Source organism: Pseudorca crassidens, chromosome 5 (assembly GCF_039906515.1).
Source record: "Pseudorca crassidens isolate mPseCra1 chromosome 5, mPseCra1.hap1, whole genome shotgun sequence".
In the NCBI taxonomy this organism is placed as follows: domain Eukaryota; kingdom Metazoa; phylum Chordata; class Mammalia; order Artiodactyla; family Delphinidae; genus Pseudorca; species Pseudorca crassidens.
In genome coordinates, this window is record NC_090300.1 from 44,899,513 (window position 1) to 44,923,151 (window position 23,639).

At 41.4% G+C, this 23,639-nt stretch overlaps 2 protein-coding genes across 4 annotated transcripts in view; both read left to right on the plus strand.

Moving 5' to 3' along the window:
- Window positions 1-23,639, plus strand: part of SCHIP1 (schwannomin interacting protein 1) — a 576,277-nt gene that overhangs the window by 410,903 nt on the left and 141,735 nt on the right. The gene's annotated exons all lie outside the window — the stretch shown is intronic.
- LOC137224421 (cytochrome c-like) lies at window positions 13,035-13,322 on the plus strand. The gene has a single exon (XM_067737222.1). It carries the CDS (start codon window positions 13,113-13,115, stop codon window positions 13,320-13,322), a length of 210 nt encoding a protein of 69 aa, XP_067593323.1. The 5' UTR covers window positions 13,035-13,112.

Here is a 23,639-nt window from a genome sequence, read left to right on the forward strand (position 1 = left end):
GGTATATAAACAGAGAGATCTTTAAGTCCAGATCCTCACATTTCATATAACTTGTTCCTTAAATCGACTGCCTGAGAGCTCCTTTCCTACCTCAATTTTCCAATAGTTCTTCTCCTATTTAGAAAATCTCATTAAGGTGATTTGCACTAGTTCACGCATATTGGGAGACATTGCTATAACTACCTTTACTCCCATCTATGTGAACAAAATTTCTCAGTGTTTTTACTGAGATGCATTTTCAAAAATTAAAAATTATTTTTCTTAAGAATGGCCTATCAAAAGTTGTAATATAGGGGCTTCCCTGGTGGTTTAGTGGTTAGGAGTCCGCCTGCCAATGCAGGGGACACGGGTTCGAGCCCCGGTCCGGGAGGATCCCACATGCCGCGGAGCAACTAAGCCTGTGCACCACAACTACTGAGCCTGCACTCTAGAGCCCGTGAGCCACAACTAGTGAGCCCACGTGCCACAACTACTGAAGCCCACGAGCCTAGAGCCCATGCTCCACAATAAGAGAAGCCACTGCAATGAGAGGCCTGAGCAGCGCAAGGAATAGCAGCCCCCACTCACTGCAACTGGAGAAAGCCCGTGCACAGCAACGAAGACCCAGTACAGCCAAAAATAGATTTAAAAAAAAAAGTTGTAATATATCCATGCTGTTTTGATCAGTTATGGCGTATATTGATCAGGATAGTTTAAGCTACCTTACAGTAACTAATAAACCTAAAACGTCAATGGCTTACCCAACAAAAGTGTATTGCTAATTTTTATATCACAGTCTGGTGAGGACAAGGAGGCTTTTTTAGGGGACTCTCCTCCAAGGGGGCCTTAGATAACTCTGCTTCCATCTTGCATCTTTGCCATCTCAGAGTTTCCAGCTTCCAACAGAGAGAGAGAGAGAGAGAGAGAGAAGGAGAACTAGAGCTCAACTCACTGTGAACTAGGACAGGAAACAATACATCACTTCTGTTCAGACTCCCAAAGGGACACTGAGAAATATAAACTTCCTGTACCTCCAAGAAGGTAAAAGGATGTGGTGAACACAGCATTATTTCTGCCACAGGTATTCCCAATAATGATTGTAATGATGACTCAATCCAGGTGAATTTTTTTTAGCAGTTAGAACCTTATGACCAGAGGTAAGAAAATAAATGCTCTAATTTCACCTTATTTTTATAGAGAAGTATGAAATGGGAAATAGTTAAATACTCTTAATCACAAAAAGACATTTTATTAGGATAAAATTCGGTAAATGAATAGAAACAAAAATACAAGGGGAAAACGAAAAGATATAAAATTTGCAACTCTTACCCAGTGTATGATAGCAGGTATCAATTTGCTGTAGTATTTATTCCATTCCATTCCATTGGATTTATTATTATTATTTATTTATTATGATGAGTTAAGTAACAGTATCACTTTAAAAAGCCGATACTGACAACAGACCATAAATTATATCCTTTGCCACTGTTCAAGATTTTGATGAAATGTTTTAACATTACAACATAAAACTGAAGGAGGGTGCATAGTTTTTCAAAATTCCATTAGGAGATAGTGAACAAAAGCATTGCAGCCCAGTGTCCTATCCTATCTTTAAGGAAACACCCACCCAGTTTGATTTCTTTCTTAAAAAACTAAGAAAGAAAAATACACTGTAATGGAACTGCTTCTGTTGCACTGGACTTGCAGACACCATGAGCTGCAAACCACAGTAGTTTATGACACCAACTTCCCAGGAAGTCCAGAGATAGAGAGTGCCGGGTACAGAAACATATTTCTTGGCAGAGTTCACATGTCAAGGTAACAACCAGACCCACTGTCAGCCACGCCCTGCTTAGCTTTGTGGTCAAGGTCAAGCTACCTTAGGATTTAAGTCTTCCGCCCAGGAGTCGGTGAATTCTTACTGCCTTGTTCATCAGCTGGTCATATTCATCCACTCTCCCAGCTAAATAAACATCCTGCCACTTTACAGAAGAATCTAAAGCAGCCTGTCTTTTTGACTGTGGAAGACGGCAGTTTTAGACAGGGTTCTAGCTCTCCTTCCTAAAAAGGCCCATTGACCTTTATTGCAAGTGAAATAGCTTATGGAAACAGTAAATGGCTAACCTCACTATACCATAAAATAGAGCTCCCTATAGACTCTTCTCTCTCAGCTCTGGCGAGAAGCCTGTAATAGAACTCATAAAAGCCTCCGTGCCATTCCCCAGGTGCAACCCTTACAGAAGTACAAATAGGAAGTTTCCAAAATTGCTTGAAGAGAAGATAGTCTAAGAATAATGCCAACTATTTAGCAGATGTTTCTTGACCGGCATTTTGAGATCACTTTCTTTTTTGCATTTGCTCTTTAACTAGTGTAAGTGACAACTGACAACATACTGGAAACATAGGAGAGGAAGCTTACATTAAAAGGCAATTGAGAATGCCATCTGATTTGGAGATTAAAAAGATAAATTCTACTTTCGGAACCAATGAAGTTAAAAGTCATAAAATAGAAACTTTTGTCAGGTTTCAAAAAATAAATAAATACCTGATTCTAAAATATTGATTGAGGGCTTCCCTGGTGGCGCAGTGGTTGAGAGTCCGCCTGCCGATGCAGGGGACACGGGTTCGTGCCCCGGTCCGGGAAGATCCCACATGCAGCAGAGCGGCTGGGCCCGTAAGCCATGGCCGCTGGGCCTGCGCGTCCGGAGCCTGTGCTCCGCAACGGGAGAGGCCACAACAGTGAGAGGCCCGCGTACCACAAAAAAAAAAAAAAAAAAAGTCAAGAATTCAGAAAGTCCTTTTCTGACCAACAGACAGTCATCCCCTTCACATATCTTATTTTATTTTCACTATGGAGTTTATCACTACCTGACATTTTCTCCTTTATTTCTTTATTGGTCTCTCTCCCCATGAGAATGTAAGCTCCATGATTATTGAGACTGCCCATTTTGTCCACAGCTATAACCCCAGGGTTCTGAACACAGCCCAGCATGTCGTAGACTTTCAGCACATTTTGTCAAAGAATGAGTAAATTCCCAAGCCTGAGAAGGAGCATGGACTCATAAGGGGCAGAAATTGAAAACCCAAATACAAATAATATTTATTTATGTATTCATTAAAAAAGAGAACAAACAAAGCAATAAGACACAAAGAATTGAAGGATCTTATGGAAAGAATCAAGTTGCCTAGAGGAACTAATGATATTGGGCTTCAATTCCCTGGGCTAGTGTGGGGCTGGGGGACAGGGCAAAGTGTGAAGTATACACAGAGAATATTGGTTCCATGCCTATAACTTTATATGAAAAGAAGGATTGCTAGCAAAGACTTTATGATAGTCAACCAATTATTAAGCCTTTGTTCAGTATATTTCCTGTACCCTATATCATGTGTTAGTCAGTCCTTCCTAAATATGGGTGTCCAGATGATTCCTGGTTCTGCCCTCTCAGCTTAGGTCACACCCATAGCATCACCAAATAAAAAACCTAGTCTTTAAAAGGAAGGCAATCTGTAATCTAAGAGTAATTTAAAGAGGCCTCCACCTGGTATGAGCTCCCAAGAGCACAGTTTAAGTATGTAATCTACATGATTTCAGGTTATGCTGTGATTGTCTTGCTAGGGCCTTAGGGACAGACCATATGCCTGTGGATGGGTGCATGAACACTTCCTAGAAGGGAATGAATCTTTCTTTTCACTGTCGTTCTAGAAGTTATCAATACTGCACAGAGAATAAGGGCTCTGGAAGTGGGCCTTACACTTGGGTCAGAGATTATCTTTCTCCTCTTTTATGGGGGTGGGTGGGTAGTCATATTGTCCAAACTCCAGGAAGTAGAGGTTCTCTTGGCATCTGGAGGCAGGTACCCAGCCCCAAAGGGGACCCTAAGGCTAGTCCGGGATGTGCTGTTCTATTTCTCTTCCATTCACTTCCAACTTTCAGTAATGTCTTCTTGTATTTTACCCTGGTGTTAAGTGTCTTGGAGATAGAGGGGGGAATCTGTCCCACATTGGTTGGAGTGACAGAAGGGAGAAGAGCTCCCCTTCCCTGTTACCCGCAGTGAGGCTGTCATGGGGTGAGCTGAGATGGTCACCAGCAGAGGACAGCTGAGTTCAGAAGCATCTTGTGAAGGTCACTTGTAGTAGTGACAGCTGGGTCGAGAGAACAAAAGGAGGCTCTGCCTACCTTGCTTATGCTTGAGATGGCTTCTGAAAGCATCTGGAAACCTGGAGGAATAGCTGAGGGACAATTAGAGGAAGAATTATCCCTGGCAGTCAGTTTAGTCACTAAAATTAATAAACTTGTTCCAGATAAATTCTTAGTAAAATTGAAATTTCATACATAACTTTTTTTTAACATCTTTATTGGAGTATAATTGCTTTACAATGGTGTGTTAGTTTCTGCTTTATAACAAAGTGTATCAGCGAGATGTATACATATATCCCCATATCCCCTCCCTCTTGCATCTCCCTCCCACCCTCCCTATCCCACCCCTCTAGGTGGTCACAAAGCACCGAGCTATGCGGCTGCTTCCCACTAGCTATCGGTTTTACGTTTGGTAGTGTATATATGTCCATGGCACTCTCTCACTTTGTCCCAGCTTACCCTTCCCCCTCCCCATGTCCTCAGGTCCATTCTATAGTAGGTCTTCGTCTTTACTCCCGTCCTGCCCCTAGGTTCTTCATGACCTTTTTTTTTTTTTTTTAGATTCCATATATATGTGTTAGCATACGGTATTTGTTTTTCTCTTTCTGACTTACTTCACTCAGTATGACAGACTCTAGTAAGGAATTATCCATTCTAATTTTTTTCCAAGGCAGCATCTTGCTCAATAGTGAAATACAAGGTTTCCCTTTAAAGTGAAGAAAAGACAACATCGGTAACGTGTTTCACATATAATATTGTTCAAGTACTACCCAACTGGATAAGAGGAAAAAAATATATAAATAATTGAAAAGGATGAGCCCCAATGATAACTATTTATAGATGATATAATCACATAGCTAAAAGCGAGCCACATGGAAAACTACTGGAAATGATAAGATAATCCAGGAAAACTGGTTATAAAATGCAATAATCTATAACCAGTAACTTTTCTACATAAAAACAAGTTAGAAAATGTAATGAAAAAAATTCCCATTTACAAGAGTGCTCAGAATAGTAAAATACTTCACAAGAAAAATAACAATAAACGTACAGGATGTTTATGACTTGGAGGAATCTTGAAAGAATAAAATGGCATTTTCAATGTTTAGATTAAAAGTTAAATATTATAATGATGTCAACTTTCTTTAAATTAAATTATTCATTGAATGTAACAGCAACAAAAATGCCAAGAAGTTTTTTTTGGTTATTGTTTGAAATCACATGTCTCAAATAAAGATATTCATTACACAATTATTATAGTTGCAATAGCCTGGAAACAATATGAATGTACATCAATAAGAGACTGGTTAAATTATAGTTTATTCCCACAGGATATCATTATGATATCCTGCTATTTTAAAAAAATAAGGGAGGGAATTCCCTGGCAGTCCAGTTGTTAGGCCTCTCTGCTCTCACTGCCGAGTGCACAGGTTCAATCCCTGTTCAGGGAACTAAGATCCTGCAAGCTGCATGGTGTGGCCAAAACAAATAAAAAATAAAATGAAATGACATAAAATAAAACAAAATAGTAAAGTAAAATAAAATAAAATAGAATAAAGGGAGATCTGCAGGCCTGGATGTGGAATAATCTCTAAGTGTATTGTTAACTGAAAAGCTCAAGTTGAAGAAATACAAACACACACACAAATGGCACACTATATCTATACATGTGTGTACATGTATAAAGATATACACACATAGATATACACACACATATATACATAGATCTATTATGATGTCATGTGTAAACACACACACACACATACACGTGCTTCGAAGAGCACACAAGAAGCTTTGCCACTGGAGATAAGGAATGGGGGATACCTTTTTGCCATATATCCTTTTTATGCCGTTTGGTGTTTTTACTATATGTATATCTTAACTTTTCAAGAGAAAAAAAGTTTTTAAGCAATAAAATGAATAAAAGCGTAGACCTAAAAAAGATACTTGTTCAGGTTAATGGTATCAAAATGTAAATGGGCATTCCCATCTACCCGCTGTCCACTTCTACTCATATCCTAGAGAAATTCCTGCCCATGTGCACAAGTAGACACATACGAGGAGAGAGGGGCATGGCATGGAGGGGGCAACTAAAACGTTATCTATCTCTATAGTATCTACCGCTTAGAATGTGAATACATATTCATAATAAAACGTTGGAAACAAATATCCATCAGCGGGAGATATTTAATAAATTTTGGTACAGCTAAGGACTGTACAGATGTTAAAAGGAATGCAGTAAGTCCATACATAACATAGAAAGTTGTTCATGTTACTAAGTGGAAAATCAAATTGTAGCACTATGTATGTAGTAGTAGTAATTTTTTTGTGTAAGCATAAGAAGTGTATGGAAGGAAATATATCAAACCATAAATAGTAGATGCCTGAGTAAAATAGTATTTTATCCACTTTCTCCGAGCCAATCCTGCTCCTCCTTATTTCCTTCCAAGCTGCTTCCTGAGAGAGTAAGAGGTTTCTGGTCTGGGCTGTGAATCCTGGTGAGCTGGGTCGCTGATGTAGTCCTGGCTCCAATCTGGCCTTCAGCAACTCTTTAGTGGGGTGCAGAGCTCTCTTACAGCCACCAGCAGCGTTATACTCTTGTTCCTAATCTGCAGCTCCTTGTGTGTATTGGCTCCTCGGGGATTTTGCATGAGGGGGGAATGATGGGGTTGACGTGTTCCTGTGGCTCCACCATAACCCCTAAGACATACCTGCAGGCGTCTCTAGAGGGAACTTTCCCTTTTCACTTTTTACAATCGGCATCCATGGATTTTCGGAAAGACAGTTTATAAAACTGTAAAACAAATGTAAATTGCAAAAAAAAACTTTGACATTCCTAAGAATAAGCTTAACCTTAAGCTTGAACATAAAAATAACACACGTAAAATGATATATCTTTACTGATGCTTCTCACCATCATGAGCAAAGGATTTGTGACCACAAGAGGATTAATAACCACTCTACTCAACCTGTTTATTTTGTTTGTTTGGTTTTTGTTATACTCATTTTTTCCTTTCCAAAATGGGTAATATACTATTACTTGATTTGTATTTAGTTAAAAAGAATATTAAATAAGTTTGATCAATCTACATCTTTACTAGATAAATTTTAGTTTACATTATTAACATTTTATTAGGAAAAAAATCTGTTACTTTCCTTTAAGCATTTTATTAAGTCTTGATGTATTTACACATTCATTTGGAATCACATGGTCTCCTCTCCCTTTCTTTTCCCTTCTCCCATGACAGAAATTCTCTGAAATAATTTTGGAAAAGAAAATTTGATTACTGAGTCAAAAGCTACAAAAATATTAATGCCTCCTGATGCAAGTTTTCAGTTTGCTTTTTCAGCTTAACTTCTTTGATTTTGCAATACCTTATAAGGTATAAATGTATTCATTTAATACAAGCCTCAACAGCTTTAAGCAATACATGTAATTTTTTAACTGCTAGTTAATGTACACCAAAGTTTCCCTCTTTATTCCTAAAATAGGCCCATCTTCTGAGACATATCTGTTTGTTTACTGATAAACATCATCAGAGACTCTCTCGCTGAAAGTCTTCCCACATAAGGAAACATGTTTGTGAGACATCTTTCCTGACCATCAGTATCACATAATGCTTTATCCTTACGAGATCCACAAATCATAAGATATTCAGTGAAAATGGACATTGTAGGATATCACTTTGACGTACAGTCAGTTCAAGGGCGACTGAATGGTAGCGCAGGTGTGTGGCGTGTGACTCATGCAGGCCCCACCCCCAGGTGCAGTGAGTCACTCAGCCGGCAGAGAGCTCCCCTGGGATAATGGCACCATCAAGAGAACCTCTTGACACTCACTAATCTAGGCTGATAGCGTCATTTAGACAAGCTAAGAGCCAAAAGAATGCCAAGGTCAGTGTTTTTGTAGCAAGAATTAATTTTTAGTAATTTAAAAATGAAAATGGTAAATAACATTTAAGACAGTCTTAGAGAAATCATGTCGTAGTCCAACACTATGAACTATACAGCTATTTTCAGTTTTGCATATGGCCTTCCATTTCTTATAGATAGTTAGCTAGTTACAATCATGGGTATTTTATCTTCTGTTTCTCTCAGTCAGCTTTATATCACAAGCATGGTTCCATGTTTGTATAGAGCTTTCATAATTATTATTTTTAATGGCTGCATGAAGGCCATTTGATTAATTTTATTACTCTGTCTATTCCAGTGCCCGTTATAATGCTCCTGATGAGAACATAGGATGGTGCTAGTCTAAGTGCTAGTGCCAAAACACCCCGGTTCAAATGTAAGTTTAGCAACCTCTGTGCCTTAGTTTTCTGGTCTTTAAAATGAGGTTGATGACAATTCCAACCACACCGGTTTGTCATGATTAAATGAATTCATTTGCATAAAGTGCTTAGAATGGTGCCTGGTACGTGGTGAGCAGTCAATAAATGTGAACTATTATTATTGATGTATAAATGACTTTCGAGCCTTCAAGTCATCTCTTGCCTTTGCTATTACAGACAGCAGTGCAATGAACATCTCTACTTATCAGATGTTTCGCTTCTGTATAATTATTTCCTCAGATTAAATTTCTAGGAATCAGATTGCTGGGTCAAAGAATTTATCACAGTGATTACTTTTAAAGAAATTCCTTGAACTTTTGCCCTTGAAGAAAATGTGATGGCATGGAAAACAAATACTAGTTGATATAAAAGAGATGATCAGGAAGGGAAATCATGGCTTTATTTATAACAGTAATTTAGTAAAACCCCATTTTATTCATAAAACTGGGTAGGTGGACCTTATACAAAGAGCCTGGGTTCCATTCAACTGATTTAATCCAATAAGTATTTCCCAGTCTGCTCTATGCTTGTTCCATGCTAGGCATTAAGCAGAGTATGGAAGGCTATGAAGTGGCCTTTGTCCTTAAAGAGTCAAAATCTATGTAAGAAGGTAAGATATGAAGGTAGTATGAGACTATAGAATCAGGGGCCAAATTACTTTTTTTTTCATCCAAAATCTGTGGTACAGACACCAAATATTAGGCATAGTCAGCTGGCAATAAAGAGATAATATTCAGTTTCTGGTGAAGAAAAAAGTGCGTGTGGGAGAGAGGGGCAATGATACAGATGAACTTGTATACAAAACAGAAGTAGACCCACAGACATAGAAAACAAACTTACGGTTACCAAAGGGGAAGGGGTGGGGTATGATAAATTAGGAAGATGGGATTAACATATACTCACTACTAAATATAAAACAGATAACCAACAAGGACCTACTATATAGCACAGGGGACTCTACTCAATATTTTGTAATAACCTATAAGGGAAAAGAATCTGAAAAAGAATATATATATATATATCTCTGAATCTCTGTGTTGTACACCGAAAACTAACACAACATTGTAAATAAGCTATACTTCAATAAAAAATTAGTTCATTGATTAAATATACAAAGGGAAAAAAAAAGAAAGAGAAAAGTGTGTGACCATCCAAGTGATAACTAAATTGAGCTCTACTTTTTTTCTCAGAATCTAACATTTTATAATTGCTTTCAATACACCTCAAATCAACAGGCCAGACCTGCATTTGAAATCATGCACAGAAACTGTTTGCTCTTGCTAAAACACATTCTTATCCCTGCCAGTTAAGATAAAAGCACTCCTCAGACTTCAACTGTGGGCTTTAGCCAAGGGGTCCAAAAGGGGTGCTCAGGAGTGGAGATGGCTTTGGTGGAGAACTGGGGGGGTGTGTGTCTGTTTAGGAAGGGCCTCTGCTAGCTGAAATAACAAAATCATCTCTATCTTGCCTGTTTTTAGGGAGCAATGCTAACGTGTCTGGAACAACCAAAATCTCCCACCACCACTCCGCTGTCCTCTCTCTTTTGTCTCAATGTCCAAGGAAGGGGGTCCAACTGCCTCTCCTCTTTGAGATGAGCAAGCTCACTGATTTCCAGGAAGTCAAACCTGAAATAGAAGCAGAGCCTTTTCTTATCATTGAGGAAGACTTCCCAATCATTGTAAACCCTTTCTGTAGGGGGCAAGCCCTGTATAAAGGGTTTTCCGGTCTTTGAAAATGGCCTGCCAAACACCATTGTTGTGCCTTATCCAGCAGTTATCAAACTGCCTACTATGTACAGATCCTCTCAAACTGACAGGTACCAGATGCCCCCAGAAGGCTTAAGCCTCTGCAATGTCCAGAGAAGGAGATGCTTTGCCCAAACAGGTCCCCAAGCAGACAAGTGAAACTGTCTTCCTTATATGGTGAAAAGTGCCCTGTCGCTTTAAGGCCAAGAGACTTGGCTGCAGAGGGTCCCTGGGAAGTTTGCGGGCAGCCCCATCCTGTATCTGAGCTTCGCAGCTGTGCAGGTGAGTTCCCAAACCTTCTTTCCCCAATTTGCCCTCTGCAGTCTCTCTCCTGGCGTGGCTGGTTGGAAATGCTGTTACAGAGGGCTAGAGAAATTCAAGGTCAGTAGAGATGGTGTTGTTTGGAGAAGTTTGAGTTGAAGGGAAAGAACAAGGTTACTAGGGAAATGTGCAGCGATGCAGCCAGTGAGGATGCTTCTAACTTCCAGTGGGGCGGAAGCATCCAGGTTACAAGAGGCCCTGAGGCTTTTCAGGACAGGGCAGGGGAAACAAGTTCAGCAGCGGAAGAGGGACAGATGCTAGGTAAGACCCCACAGGGCTAAGTTTGGAATTCTGAGCTATAGAACCTGGTCAGCTGCAAGTTTAAACCAGACATAGGTGGGAGGAAATAATGCTTCTGCAAATGCTGAAGGCTTTGCAGAGCTACAGGGCTGACTGCAGAAGAGAAAGTGAACGCGTATGTTTGCAGCATCTACTGGAATGGAAGGCTGCAGCCTTAACCCTTCGTTCAACCTGGCTGATTAGCAAGTAGGGTTTGACAGCACAGAGCACAGGGTGAGGGTGGGGATGCCTGCGTGGAGTATTGTGGTAGAAGACTAAAATAAATGGATAAGACTATGATCGTGGAACCGCATCTCTGGTATCCCCACAGTACCGCCTGCAGAGAAAAGAGATTTTTCTAAGCTCAGAAATTCTGTGTCATCCACAAGCAAAGAACTGGAAGAAGAAGTCTCATTTAAGCTGATTACTGCTCTGTCATTTACTAATTCAGTTTCCTGACTTCTTTTAGCCTGTGGCCTGGAGCCTCCTAAAATATTAATTTGGAATTAACGAATAGAACTTTTTAAAGGCTAAAGATGAGCTAGCAAAGCCCTTTAACTGAGCCCACGCATCAGCTACAACCAAAATAGAAGTCCACCCAAGAATTTAAAGAGAGAGATGCCACATTGTAGGACTGGGCTTGTTTTCCCTCCTGGTTGAGTCTGGGGCCATTCATCATTCAGAGGCCAGTGGTTTCTCTACAGTTGTTGTGTGGGGAGTGAACACGGAGGCTGGATTAAAATTCCTTACATACCCCATGCCTTTCAAAAATATTCATTCATCTGGGTAGTCACTGAAGAATTCGTTTTATTATTAACTAACAAGTGCTCTATCTACTTGTTTTCTAAAGACAGAATGTTCATGAAAAAAGATTTGTTTTATCAACAGGGATTTGTTAGCGCAAGGGTTCCCCTTTTCTCACTTCTGATGGCTGGGCCAAGTGGGGATTATAGCTTGCTGAATAGGAAGATCTGTTCTTGACTCTAAAAACAGCAAAGGGCTCTACTTGGGCCTTACCCATTCAGAAACGCTGATGTCCTGAGCAGAAAGTTAACTTTTGAGTTCATAATTTGGAAGGGAACAGGGTGCGTGGGTATAATGTTGCTTCCTTTGTTTCAAGTTAAATCCAGAAAGCGGTGTCAAATATACTGCTTTCAAATATGAACGCTGCCAAGAAAAATAAAATCCAATCCCCAAAGCCGGAAAATCTCTAAAAGTAACAGACTGTGACCTTTCATAAGCTAAATCAAAGTGTTTAAAAGGAAAAAAGATGTGGCTTCCTGAACATTTCACATGGTGACCCTCAATCACATACTGACTGCACAGCATCTCTTAAGCTATTTATTTTATCTGTGCCTCGGATTCCTCACCAGTAAACCGTGCATTGTTGGGAGGGACTTTCCAACGAAGTGGAAAGATCCATTGGAGCTGGAATTGAGCAAATCTGGGTTAAATTTCCAGTCCCTTCATTTATTCCATAACCTTAGACAAGTTACACAGCCAGTCTGAACCTTGGTTTCCTTATTTGTAAAGAGAGTGAATAATTAACAATGTCATTAGAATTAGAGGAACCTACCAGTACACAGGCTCAGGCCTGCGGGTCCTTGGACTTGGAGAGCAGGATGTCCTGCTCCCAAGCAGGAACCTTGGTATCTTGCATGAAAAATGGACGGTCTAAAAATGGGTGATTTTGGGATTTCCCTGGTGGCGTAGTGGTTAAGAATCTGCCTACAAATGCAGGGGACACGGGTTCAAGCCCTGGCCCGGGAAGATCCCACATGCCACGTAGCAACGAAGCCCGTGGGCCACAACTACTGAGCCTGTGCTCTGGAGCCTGCTAGCCACAACTGCTGAAGCCCGCATGCCACAACTTCTGAAGCCCGCATGCCTAGATCCCGTGCCCCGCAACAAAAGGAGCCACGGCAATGAGAAGCCTGCACACCACAACAAAGAGTAGCCCCTGCTCGCCACAACTAGAGAAAGCCCGCACACAGCAACGAAGACCCAACGCAGCCAAAAATAAATGAATACAATAAATAAATAAATAATTTAAAAAATAAATAAATAAATAAAAAATAAAAATGGGTGATGTTGAGAAGGGCAAGAAGATTTTAGTTCAGAAGCGGACCTAGTGCCATACCATGGAAAAGTAGAGAAAGCCCGCACACAGCAACGAAGACCCAACGCAGCCAAAAATAAATGAATACAATAAATAAATAAATAATTTTTTAAAAAAAAATAAATAAATAAAAAATAAAAATGGGTGATGTTGAGAAGGGCAAGAAGATTTTAGTTCAGAAGCGGACCTAGTGCCATACCATGGAAAAGAGAGGCAAGCACAAGACTGGGCCAAATCTCCATGGTCTGTTTGGGCAAAAGACAGGTCAGGCCCCCGGATTTTCTTACACAGATGCCAGCAAGAACAAAGGCATCTCTTGGGGAGAGGAGACACTGATGGGGTATATGGAGAATCCCAAGAAGTACATCCCTGGAACAAAAATGATTTTCACAGGCATTAGAAGGGGCTGACTTGATAGCTTATCTCAAAAAAGCTTCTAATGAGTAATAGTTGGCCATTGTCTTATTACAAAACAGAAGTGTCTCATGGCTTTTGTTTTATGTGTACCGTATTTAAATCAGCCTCATACACCAGAATTCCAATCATGAATGGCTGGTAGGATATTTCTTTTGGACGGCCCTGATTTATATAGATTGACTCCTAGTTAAATTAATATGATCAGCTTTTTGAATTTTGACACTAATTCCAGCTCAGGAAGTACTATCCCTGTTTTCCCCTTCTAAAGATATGATTGGACTTGTTCAACTCTTCATAGAGATGGTGAACGCCATCTCAAAACCTACAGGAAATTGGTTTTATATTTAAATTTATAGAACTGGTTATATTAATATATTTAAATACAGAGGATATCCCTTCACTGTCTCATAGAACAGTAAGACTCACCTGCATTTCACGTTGTGTTCATTAGCCTGCTAAAGGCAAGGGCTGAAGACAAGCTGGCAATGTCCACTTTATCTTTTTGGTCTTAACTATGCCAATTAAATTAAAAGTCCCTGTATCTAAAATGTTGTCTTTTACTTAATGAAAGGCATTTTAGTGTGGTTTATGTATAATATCAAATAAAGGATATTTAATACTTCTCACATTTCATAGGTGATCTATAAGATCAAATGCTTTTAAAATTTAGCATCGCAGCAAACTTTGCTTATGAATTCTTTACCAAGTCAAACTAAGTTATAATTCAGGATTGTCTTTTAAACAGCTATTCAAAAACACATGCAACTGTAGCATTACCGTATATGCATGATTGGCTATGGTGCTTCTGCCAACTCGTTAGAAAGATTAGATGAGATATACCATCAGCACAAATTTGTAAATTATGTGATCCTAAGGCTGAAGATAATTAAAAACAAAGTCATGGATCAAAAATAAAAAAACAAATAAAGAAAGAAGAAAAATTATTAAAGGAACTTTAGAATCCAGTAGAGTTTCCAAAAATATTATTTTACAGTTCCTTCTTTTTCTTTATGACTTAGGAAACTATATTGTTCCTTGGGGGAGGAAATGAGTTTTGAGAGTGGAAACCAGTTCTGTAGCACAACTTTAGAACCACTGCTAGTTCACCCCCTTCTCCCCACCCTCCTTCCAAAAAGGATGCCCAACTGCCTTGGAAATCCATTCCTAGTTATTAACCAGGCTCATTGATCAGAAGTCCTTCTTAAAGCAAACCCACTTCTACCTATTTTGTGTTCAGAAATACAAAGAATTGTTGGTTTTCTTCCCAGGGTATAGTTATTCCATATGCGTGAAAGACAAGGTAAGCCACCTCAGAATCTCAATAAAGGTGGTCTATCCAAAAGCAAGTTTAAACAGCATTTTTAAAGGAACTTTTTTTTGTTGTTATTAGAAGCCACCTCTTACAAGTGGTTCGATAATAACGAATCGCTACCTTTCTGTAAAATCTCCTAACATGTTCACACAGCCATCTTTAAGAACATGGTTAGTGCTACTGTCAGAATTTTCATCGTTCACTTCAGGCCATTGTAAGAGCAGGGTTGCCATACCTGCAGTGGGGCTATGTGTAGGACACATTTTTAAACTGAAAACATTCTCTCCACCAGCTTAGAAAGGTGGTGATAAATTTCAGCAGCAGAAACATTCCATTGGAAGCACATATCACAGCACATGCATCAGCTGGGAGTTGAGAGCTGTCATTTTTAACTCAATGACAATGGCCTAAGGGTAGGTCACCCCTGTAGCCAATCTTCTAGTGGTGGATTAACACCGCCTCTGTCAGCAGGCTGGTGTTTAGGACCCACTCTTGGCCACTTAAAGCAGCTGTGGGACCTGGGTTAGTTCCTTCACATGTCTGAGCCTCAGTTCTACGGTCTGCCTCATGGGAATGATAACATATCCACGTATGTGGTTATGGGAAAGACAGGAGAATTGGCAGTGCAGAGCTCAGTAATTATGTTGGATCCAAACGCCTGATGGTCTCTAATAAGGTCCTTGTTCTTTACTGATAAGACACTGGCCATAGACCTTGTCTACACCCTTTAGACCAATCTGCAAGTATGAGTACGTGTCCAAGAATGTGTGACTCAAACTTTTAATAAAAGTTAAGTTTCAAGTTAGGTGGAAGCAAAGAAAAGTAGGGGCTGAGGCTGTTCTACATCGTGCTGCAGGGGTTAACTTTGGAAACAGGTTTAAAATCTGCTGGGTCACACAGGACTTTGGATTGATTACATTCTTTAAAAATATTTTATAATTTTTGACCCCGTGGGAGGTACTTCTGTGTCTGGTACACTGGAAGAAAGAGTCAGAATGGGGGAACACGATGGTCTAGATTGAGCAGGTAGAGTAGAGAAATCCTGGTGGAGCTGAATCTCTTGACACATCTTTGATGCCCCCTCCTCCCCACTGACCCCATGCACCTTGAGCTTGTCAGATGTGATTCTTTCATGAATTCACCAAGCTGGGGAAGCTTGAAAAAGTGTCTAGTCGGCTTCTTGCCTTCAGTCAGAGCTGCTCTTGAAACAACCAAGAACAAGGGCCACCTACCTCTGCTCAGGGAAGGAGCCTTTCAAGTCCCATCTGTTGTCTACCTGCACTGGGGCTGCATTTGGGAAGTTATCCTTATGCCTTGTGCTACAAGCCCATTTTCTCCCAGCGAGCTCTGAGTCTGTCCTTTGTTGCAGCAAATTGCTATCCTGCCTGTGGAAGCGGCCACTAGGGTGGGGCATGCTCATGGTCACAGCCTCTGCGAGGGGCAGCACTTCTTGTTTCCTCTCTGATTAATGAGCAGGTGAGCAGACATGCTTCTGCCTTGACGTTATCACATCTATTCCCCCTCCACCTTCCCTCTCCCTACTGCAGTGCTTCCCAAACTAGAGAGAGGGTGCATCAGGAAAGCTTGTTAACACACACAATGCTGGGACCCATCCCCAGTGTTTCTGATCTGTAGGTCTGTGCTGGGGCCTGAGTACTTGCAAGTTGTAATAAGCTCACAGGTGGTCTCGGAACCACACTTTGGGAACCACTCATCCAACACTCAGTCTCACTCTGGTGTTTCCAGTAACTTGCATCGCCTCCTACATACCAAGATAATACCTCCTCTCTGTTCTTGGGGGCGGGGATGGAGGTGTGAAGTAGAGCCTTCTCCTTACCACTGTTCTGTGCGACTAGTTAGTGAATTCTGATTGTAACAAGCATGGTACTAAATACTTTACAGACATTATTTGCACTTTCCCAATAACCCTACAAGTTTGATGTTATGAGACAAACAGAAAGAGTGTGAGAAATCAAGATCTCACCAGTGACAAAGAGCAGATGTGGTGTTCAAACTCAGACTGATCTGGAAAGATTTGCTCTTTCCACTATTCCAGGTCTGGCAAATAGATGTTTAACTTGTGTGTCAACTCCAATTCACTGGTAGCTGCTGCCTGGAGCACTGTGTTGGGAGTCCCATGTGGAATGGGTGCTCAGCAAGAGGAAGTACTAGGATTGGTGAGCTGTACCCGCCGAGATGCAGGAGTGGAGAATGAGAACCCATGTGCTGTGTATTTGCCATCCCCACACGATGCCTTGTTCGGGAATCAATTTTGTCAGCTACTAAAATCAGATGAGAGATGGGTATACAAATTTGTTCCACAGAGAACAGTAAAACTTATTTCCTTTTTCATCCCATTCTCTAAAGGGTGAATCTAAATTTCTTTTTTAATTAATTAATTTTATTTATTTAGTTTTGGCTGTGTTGGGTCTTCGTTGCTGCGCGCAGGCTTTCTCTAGTTGTGGCAAGTGGGAGCTACTCTTCGTTGCGGTGCGCAGGCTTCTCATTGCAGTGGCTTCTTTTGTTGCAGAGCACGGGCTTTAGGCACGCGGGCTTCAGTAGTTGTGGCACACGGGCTCAGTAGTTGTGACTCGCAGGCTCTAGAGCGTAGGCTCAGTAGTTGTGGCACACGGGCTTAGTTCATGTGGGATCTTCCCAGACCAGGGATGGAAACCGTGTTCCCTGCATTGGCAGGTGGATTCTTAACCACTGCACCACCAGGGAAGCCCCTGAATCTAAATTTTTGAGGCTAGATTTGAAAAGGTATAATAACTTGTAAAGTAAAATGAAATGCAGCTAGTATATAGATAGTAGGAGCCACCGTGGACATTTAGCCTTAAAGTGACGGGGACGAGAGAACTTATTAATTATGTATGTCTCTGTATGTTGTATGTCTTTCAGTGTGACCTAATAGATCGCCTTATGCTGAAATAATCCACTGTGACTTAATAAGGAGGCAATGACATTTCTGGTTTTATTTCTCCCTCCGTCACTAATATTCAGTGTGAGATTTGTTGCTTTTAGTATCTTAGTGCTTTATCTAAAAAATGAGTTTCATAATGCTTTTCTGCTTCTTCCTAATATGTATTATGTACACGATTAAATGAAAAAATAACTTTATGGCATCTATTATTCAATCAACAAATATTTATAAAAATTTATCCCCAGGCTCTGGGGATATAGCAGCCAACAAACAGACTGCTCTCATGGAACTTACATTCTGGAGAAGGGAGACAGACAGTATACAAGTAAACAAAGAAGAAAATTGTGTATCGTGATAAGTATACACAGTGAGAGTGACTCTGTGTGTATGCGTGTATGTGTGTGTGTATTGCTATTTTAGATGGGGTGGTCCAGGGAAGGTCTTTCTGAGGTGGTGACATTTAAGCTAAGACTTGAATGTGGAAAAGGAGCCAAACTGGGTGGTCTGGGAGTGCTTCTTTTCCAGGCAGAGAAAAGAACCCATGCAAAGATCCTGAGGTTGAAGGTAGGTAAGGGCCAGATCAAGTAGGCTAGTAGGGATTTTCAGCCGGGGGTGATGCAACCCTCCTTCCCCTACCTAGGTGGTGTTTGAAGATGTGCAGCTGGTGATTTGGGTGCAAAATACGGAATTGAGGACAGAGCACTATTGGCTTTTGTGGGCAGGACCAGGGATGCTAAACATCTTATACTGCTTTGGATGAAGGCACATGAGAAGACGTGCCGCTCATACTGTCCTGAAGATATTGTCTCTGTTGAGAAATCCTGAAGAATCTCCAAGGCCAGGGTGGGAAGTTTGGATTTTATCCTGTGTACAGTAAGAAGCTCTTGGAGAGTTGTAAGCTTTAAAAGATGATCTTTAAAAGATCATTTTGGCTACTGAGTGGAGAGTGAACTGGAAGAGACAAGGGTGAAAGCAGGGAAATTCAACAGGCAGCTGTTTCAGTAATCCAGAGTAGAGACGATGGTGGCCTGGACAGGGGGGTCATGGTGAAGGTTTTGAGAAGTATTTCTACCTTCAAGAAGAAGACTGCTTAAATAAATATAAAATGCCATTTCTCATGACACCTTATGTTATTGTTTGTTTTCCTTTAAAGACTTTACAGTTTGGGAATCCACTGGTTTCCTCTGTAGCCGTTTAAGAGAATCTTTGCGGCACCGAATTACAGACCTCGCCCTTTCAAATGCAAGTCCTTATCCTCTTGCCCTTCACCCTCACGGATCTGTGTGCATTTCAAGTTGTTCGTAGCTCGGGAAGGTAATCTGTTTGATTTGGGCTTGTAAAAAGAGAGAAAATTACATGCGCTTCTTGAATAACAATATGTGATTTCTCTCTCTGAAGGGTCAATAGGAATTAGCCTACATATATCATTTTAGGAAACCGGTTCCTAATCACATGAATAAGAGGGACCAAGTCCACATTTTTTCTGCTGAAAGAGGAACATTAAGTGAACATTAAAATCTCTTGAAGAGATTGCAGGCATCTCAGTACTAACTTTACTCGGGCATTAAAGCCTTGCCAATAGTTTTCAGGTGCATCAGCTACTCCCCAACAAAGGCAATTCAGCTTCCACAATTTTAGAGAATCCTCCTTGCTGCTATCTTCCTCTCTCTCCTCATAGCCATCTCTTCTTCCTGTCCCCCCACGGAAGTGCCCCTACACTGTCCTCGGAGTGTCCCTGCAAATGCAGAGATCCATAAAGCAACAATGTGGGAAGCTATTAGCTCACCTGCAGAAGAACCCACTTCTCAGATATCTGGGGGGAGAAGCCTCCTGGCCCCCAGGCTGAGATGCGGAGGTGGCAGGAGATGAAGAGAGAGGAGACAGCTGGTTTCAGGCCACTGCGCATGGGTGAATGGTCCCACTGAGTGTGGAAGTCAAGAGGTGGGTCTTCCCACCAGAACCTTGCGTCCTGAGAGCGGAGGTGGGGTAGTCACCAGAGAAACACTGGGGACTGGATGCAGGCAGGCAAAACAACACACCACAGCTTCCAGCTAGAGCTGGTGGAGCCAGGTACGCACCCACCGACATCCTGCCTTCCAGTTTCTAGATAAGCTGAAGAAGAGAAACAGAAAGTGGATAGGACCATCCCCCCCAAAACAAATTATTGAAACCCATCACCTAATCTACATAAGCCAAGCTCCCAGGAATTAAAAAAGCAAGTGGTCTCACTGAACTGTAAAAACCAAGGAAGAGGAAGCTCCGCCTTCACCTCTGGGCACAGGTGTGGCCCAGCAAGAGGTGGGCCACCTCACTGCTGACCGCAAAGGGGGAAACCAGGACCACGTATTGGAAGGGAAGGAGCAAATGTTTCGCATTAGCAGATCCTGTCCCAGCTACCAAGTAGCCATGTGGATTTGGACAAGGTCACCTTCTTGGGCTTCCAAAATAGAGTTGATCAAAAGCTCTTTCAGACTCTGATGTGCTTTGAGGCTGTAATTCATAATTCAGCTCAAGGTCTCCATGGTTCCCCTAAAGCCTCTTGCAAAACAAACCTCAGCTCGCCCAACTCCTATTTCTCTCTCTGTCTGAATTAGTAACTGTTCTCATGCTGCCCCCGTTGGGTCCTGAGAACTCTCCTGTTAGCACACCTAGAACACTACTGCTTCTCTTTCTTTCTTTCTTTGCATCTCTCTCTCTCCACTAGCTCTTCAACGCCCCACCCTCAAAGGGAGGTACCAATGTCAGGTCTTTTCTTTGAATCTCCAGGGTTTAACGCTATACCTGACAGTCACTTACTAGATGTTCAATAAATGTTTGTTGTTGAATGAATGGAAAGGGAGGATGTAAAAATAGAGAAGAACGAGCCTGAGCCAATTCAAAGCTCAGGCGCCAGCTGAGCCATATATTCTGCCCGTAAGATCCTGGACTCCTTGGAATTAAAAAGAGAGAAGAGAGAATTTTAGAAATTATAGCAATAATTTTCAGACCTCACAGTTTCTAATACCCTGTGTCTCCACTGAGATATGCCAATTTCACAGGATTTTAGAAATACTAGAGTTTTACCTAGGCTTTATGGAATGTCTTCTATTTGTAAAAGGCTAGTATAAAATTGCTGAGTAGGAATTTCCAGATCCCTTACTTCCTGACTTCATGCCTCTTTAAGCTGTTCTCGGGGAGAAAAAAAAAAATCAGAAAGTTTAAAACTGCCTACGTCTTGTCTTCATAAACTTTGATCCTTTCACTTATTTAAAATTCATAACCACGCTGTCCTAATAATTAGAAGTGCTAAAGTACTTAGGGAAGGCCATGAGGGATGAACCCCCTGGTCTGTCTAGCCAAGTCACCAGAAATGGTGAACCCTTGCTGATATGGTGCTGGGAGGAAAGGAGGGGGCGTTGAGGCTGCCAGCAGAGGTGGCCCAGAGCATGACAGACCCAAGCTGGTCCAGTTCCAGGAGTGTGGATTTGAGGGGACTGAGATCCGGTGCAGCGTCAAAACCTTTGGCCAGCGGCCAACTGTTTGATGAGCGTTAGCCTCATCAGGGAGGACCACGCACGAGTGATTCCAGCCTCAGGAAAGGGGTCAAAAGGAAAAGGGAAACACGGTTGATTGTGCCTCTTCCTTGTACCGGGCCTGCTGCTGAACGGATGCTTCCGCAGGGCGGGGGGCAGGAAGATGCTGCCCCCAGAAGTGTGGATTCGCCAGTGGTGTCCCTGAGGGATACTGAGTGAGAGTTTCTTCCAGAACATTGCCCACAAGCAAGAACAAAGCACATCTCCAACTTCAGTGTGGTGATGTGCGATGTCTGGTTCATCCATCCATTTGTCTAAGCCACTTGAGAAGCCAATGTCATGAACTCAATTATTTTTAGTTTTTCTGTTCTGTGTAAAGAAGTGAGTCCCTTTGGCCCTCATGAGTACTGTCCTGAGAGTGGAGAAAAGCCTACCATGAGACCATGATACAACCAGAGCTGTACTGACAATAATAAACCTTATTCAAACCAAAAAGAGCAGGGTTTTGGTAGGCTCCCAGGGGTCTTATCTAAGGGGTGCACAAGGGGAAGGCCCTGGGAGGTGGGAGGGACTATTTATCGCAGGGCTGCCGGAGGAGTTATATCAGGAGCTCACGTTTGCTGTGACTCCGCAGGCTGTTATCTAGGGCATGTGCCCGATAACATGAGGGGCTGGCATCAGTTTAAGTACCCCACAGCCCTCTTGGCCAAACACATTGGATGCTGAAGCAGCAATACCACGGAGCAGCTTAGCTAAACTCTCGACCCTACCTGATTGTAAAACTTTAAGGAAAGGCAAGGGCTTAAGCTAAATTTTAGGATAATGTTGAGGAATCAGAAGGAGAAACAGAGGGAGAAATGTGATTAGGGCGAGACACCCAGAGGGCTTCAAAGGTACCAGAATAATCTGACTTTAAATGGAGAGGTGGGAAATGCTGGTGTTCATTTGATTATTATTCTTTAAACTGTGCATTTATGTTTTTATACCCTGATTTGTATGTATGATATATTTTAAAATAAAAAGGCATTTAATTCCCTCCCCAAAACTAAAGACCCAGAGTCTGAATGAAAGCAACTGATCAGGAACTAAAAAAAGTTGCCAAAATAAGGCCACTAAGACCTTAAGAGAAAATTTAATCTCTCTCTCTCTCTCTCTCTCTCTGTGCCTTCACTGGTAAAATTTTTGCTGACTGGAAAAATCTCTGTGGGAGCGAGAAGCATTAGAAGTTATCTATGAATTACATTTGAGAAAAAATACTTTTTCCCCTCCCTTCCCATCCTGCTTGTCAGGGCAGGATTGATTCAGCACACGTTCTTTTCCAAAGTTGAAAGGTTAAAAATAATGCCCACCCTCTGGAAGCCATTGGACAGAAGCCCGCTTGACGTCAGAGTGTGTTCAGCTGGGCTGTCGCGCTGTCCTGCCCTCGGTGGCTGCCTTTTCCTGGGTTTGTCCGAGGCTCTCCATTACGCTCTGTGCACCAGCTCAATATTTCTTATTTTGCTTCACTCTTTACATGCCTAGAATAGCTCTTTTATTTTTCTGCTGAGCCCTGGCTTAGCCGAATTCCTTATATTTGGTTTCTTTGATCTTTCTGATCAAATTATTTTCTGTTCCACTCCTCTGAGCCCCTTCCAGTTCCCTCTATTTCTCAAGAAGCCAGGTGTTTAATAAAGAATCTGGATAAAGCTCAGGCACAATCGGGTGTACGCAGCTGCTTGCCCCCAGGTCACGTGCTGCTTTCTCCTTAAGCAGCGAAGATGGTTTACTAAAGGCATGTGACATTCCAGAGACACCACAGTGCCCTGCACGTGGCAATTGCTCAGTAATTACTGAGTGGAGGAATTAATCAGGATCTCTTTTAAATGAGCTAGCCTACATTCCAACTTACACTTAACCTGTTGCCCCATGCCACCCTCAGACCAGGCTTCTTTCTGCTCTCAGGGTTTTCTTTCCAGCCTAACAGTTATTTCATACCTTACTTCCTTGATGCTTTGGTTGACACATTTTTAAATTCAATTTTCTTTTGTTTCATGCTCATCTATTTAACCTCATTAGTTTAATTCATGTCGTAGGGTTTTGCAAGTAACTTTGTTTACCAGATTAGCATTATTTCTAAATTATTGTTTTACCCATTTCTCTAAATAACTGAAAATCACGTTCATATTGTCTTATTAATTCCTCTTTATTAGAAAATAGACTCTGCTTACATATGTATGACTTTCCAGTGTTTTTCTAATTGGCCACAGCACAAATTCATCATATCCTGTGATTCTGACACAGGTTTGGGTTAAGAGTAAAGATCATTGTCTTAAAATGATATGGTGTCTGGGATTTGCTTCAGAATAATCTAGTAGAAGGATTACAGGTAAAACAAGATTACCGTGGGTTGAGAGTTGGCCGAGCTGGGTGATGGATACGTGGGGTTCATTGTACTATTCAGTTATGTAAATGTTTGAAGTGTTCCACAATAAAAAGTTTTTTAAAAAAGAAAAATATAGATATATAAATAAAAGTTGATCCAATGGATTATCTTAAGATACAGAGAGAGGGAATGCCTCCATCA

What these genes read in the sequence shown, in the direction of transcription:
- LOC137224421 (XM_067737222.1), top strand. Translation starts at nt 13,113, where the DNA reads ATGGAAAAGAGAGGCAAGCACAAGACTGGGCCAAATCTCCATGGTCTG.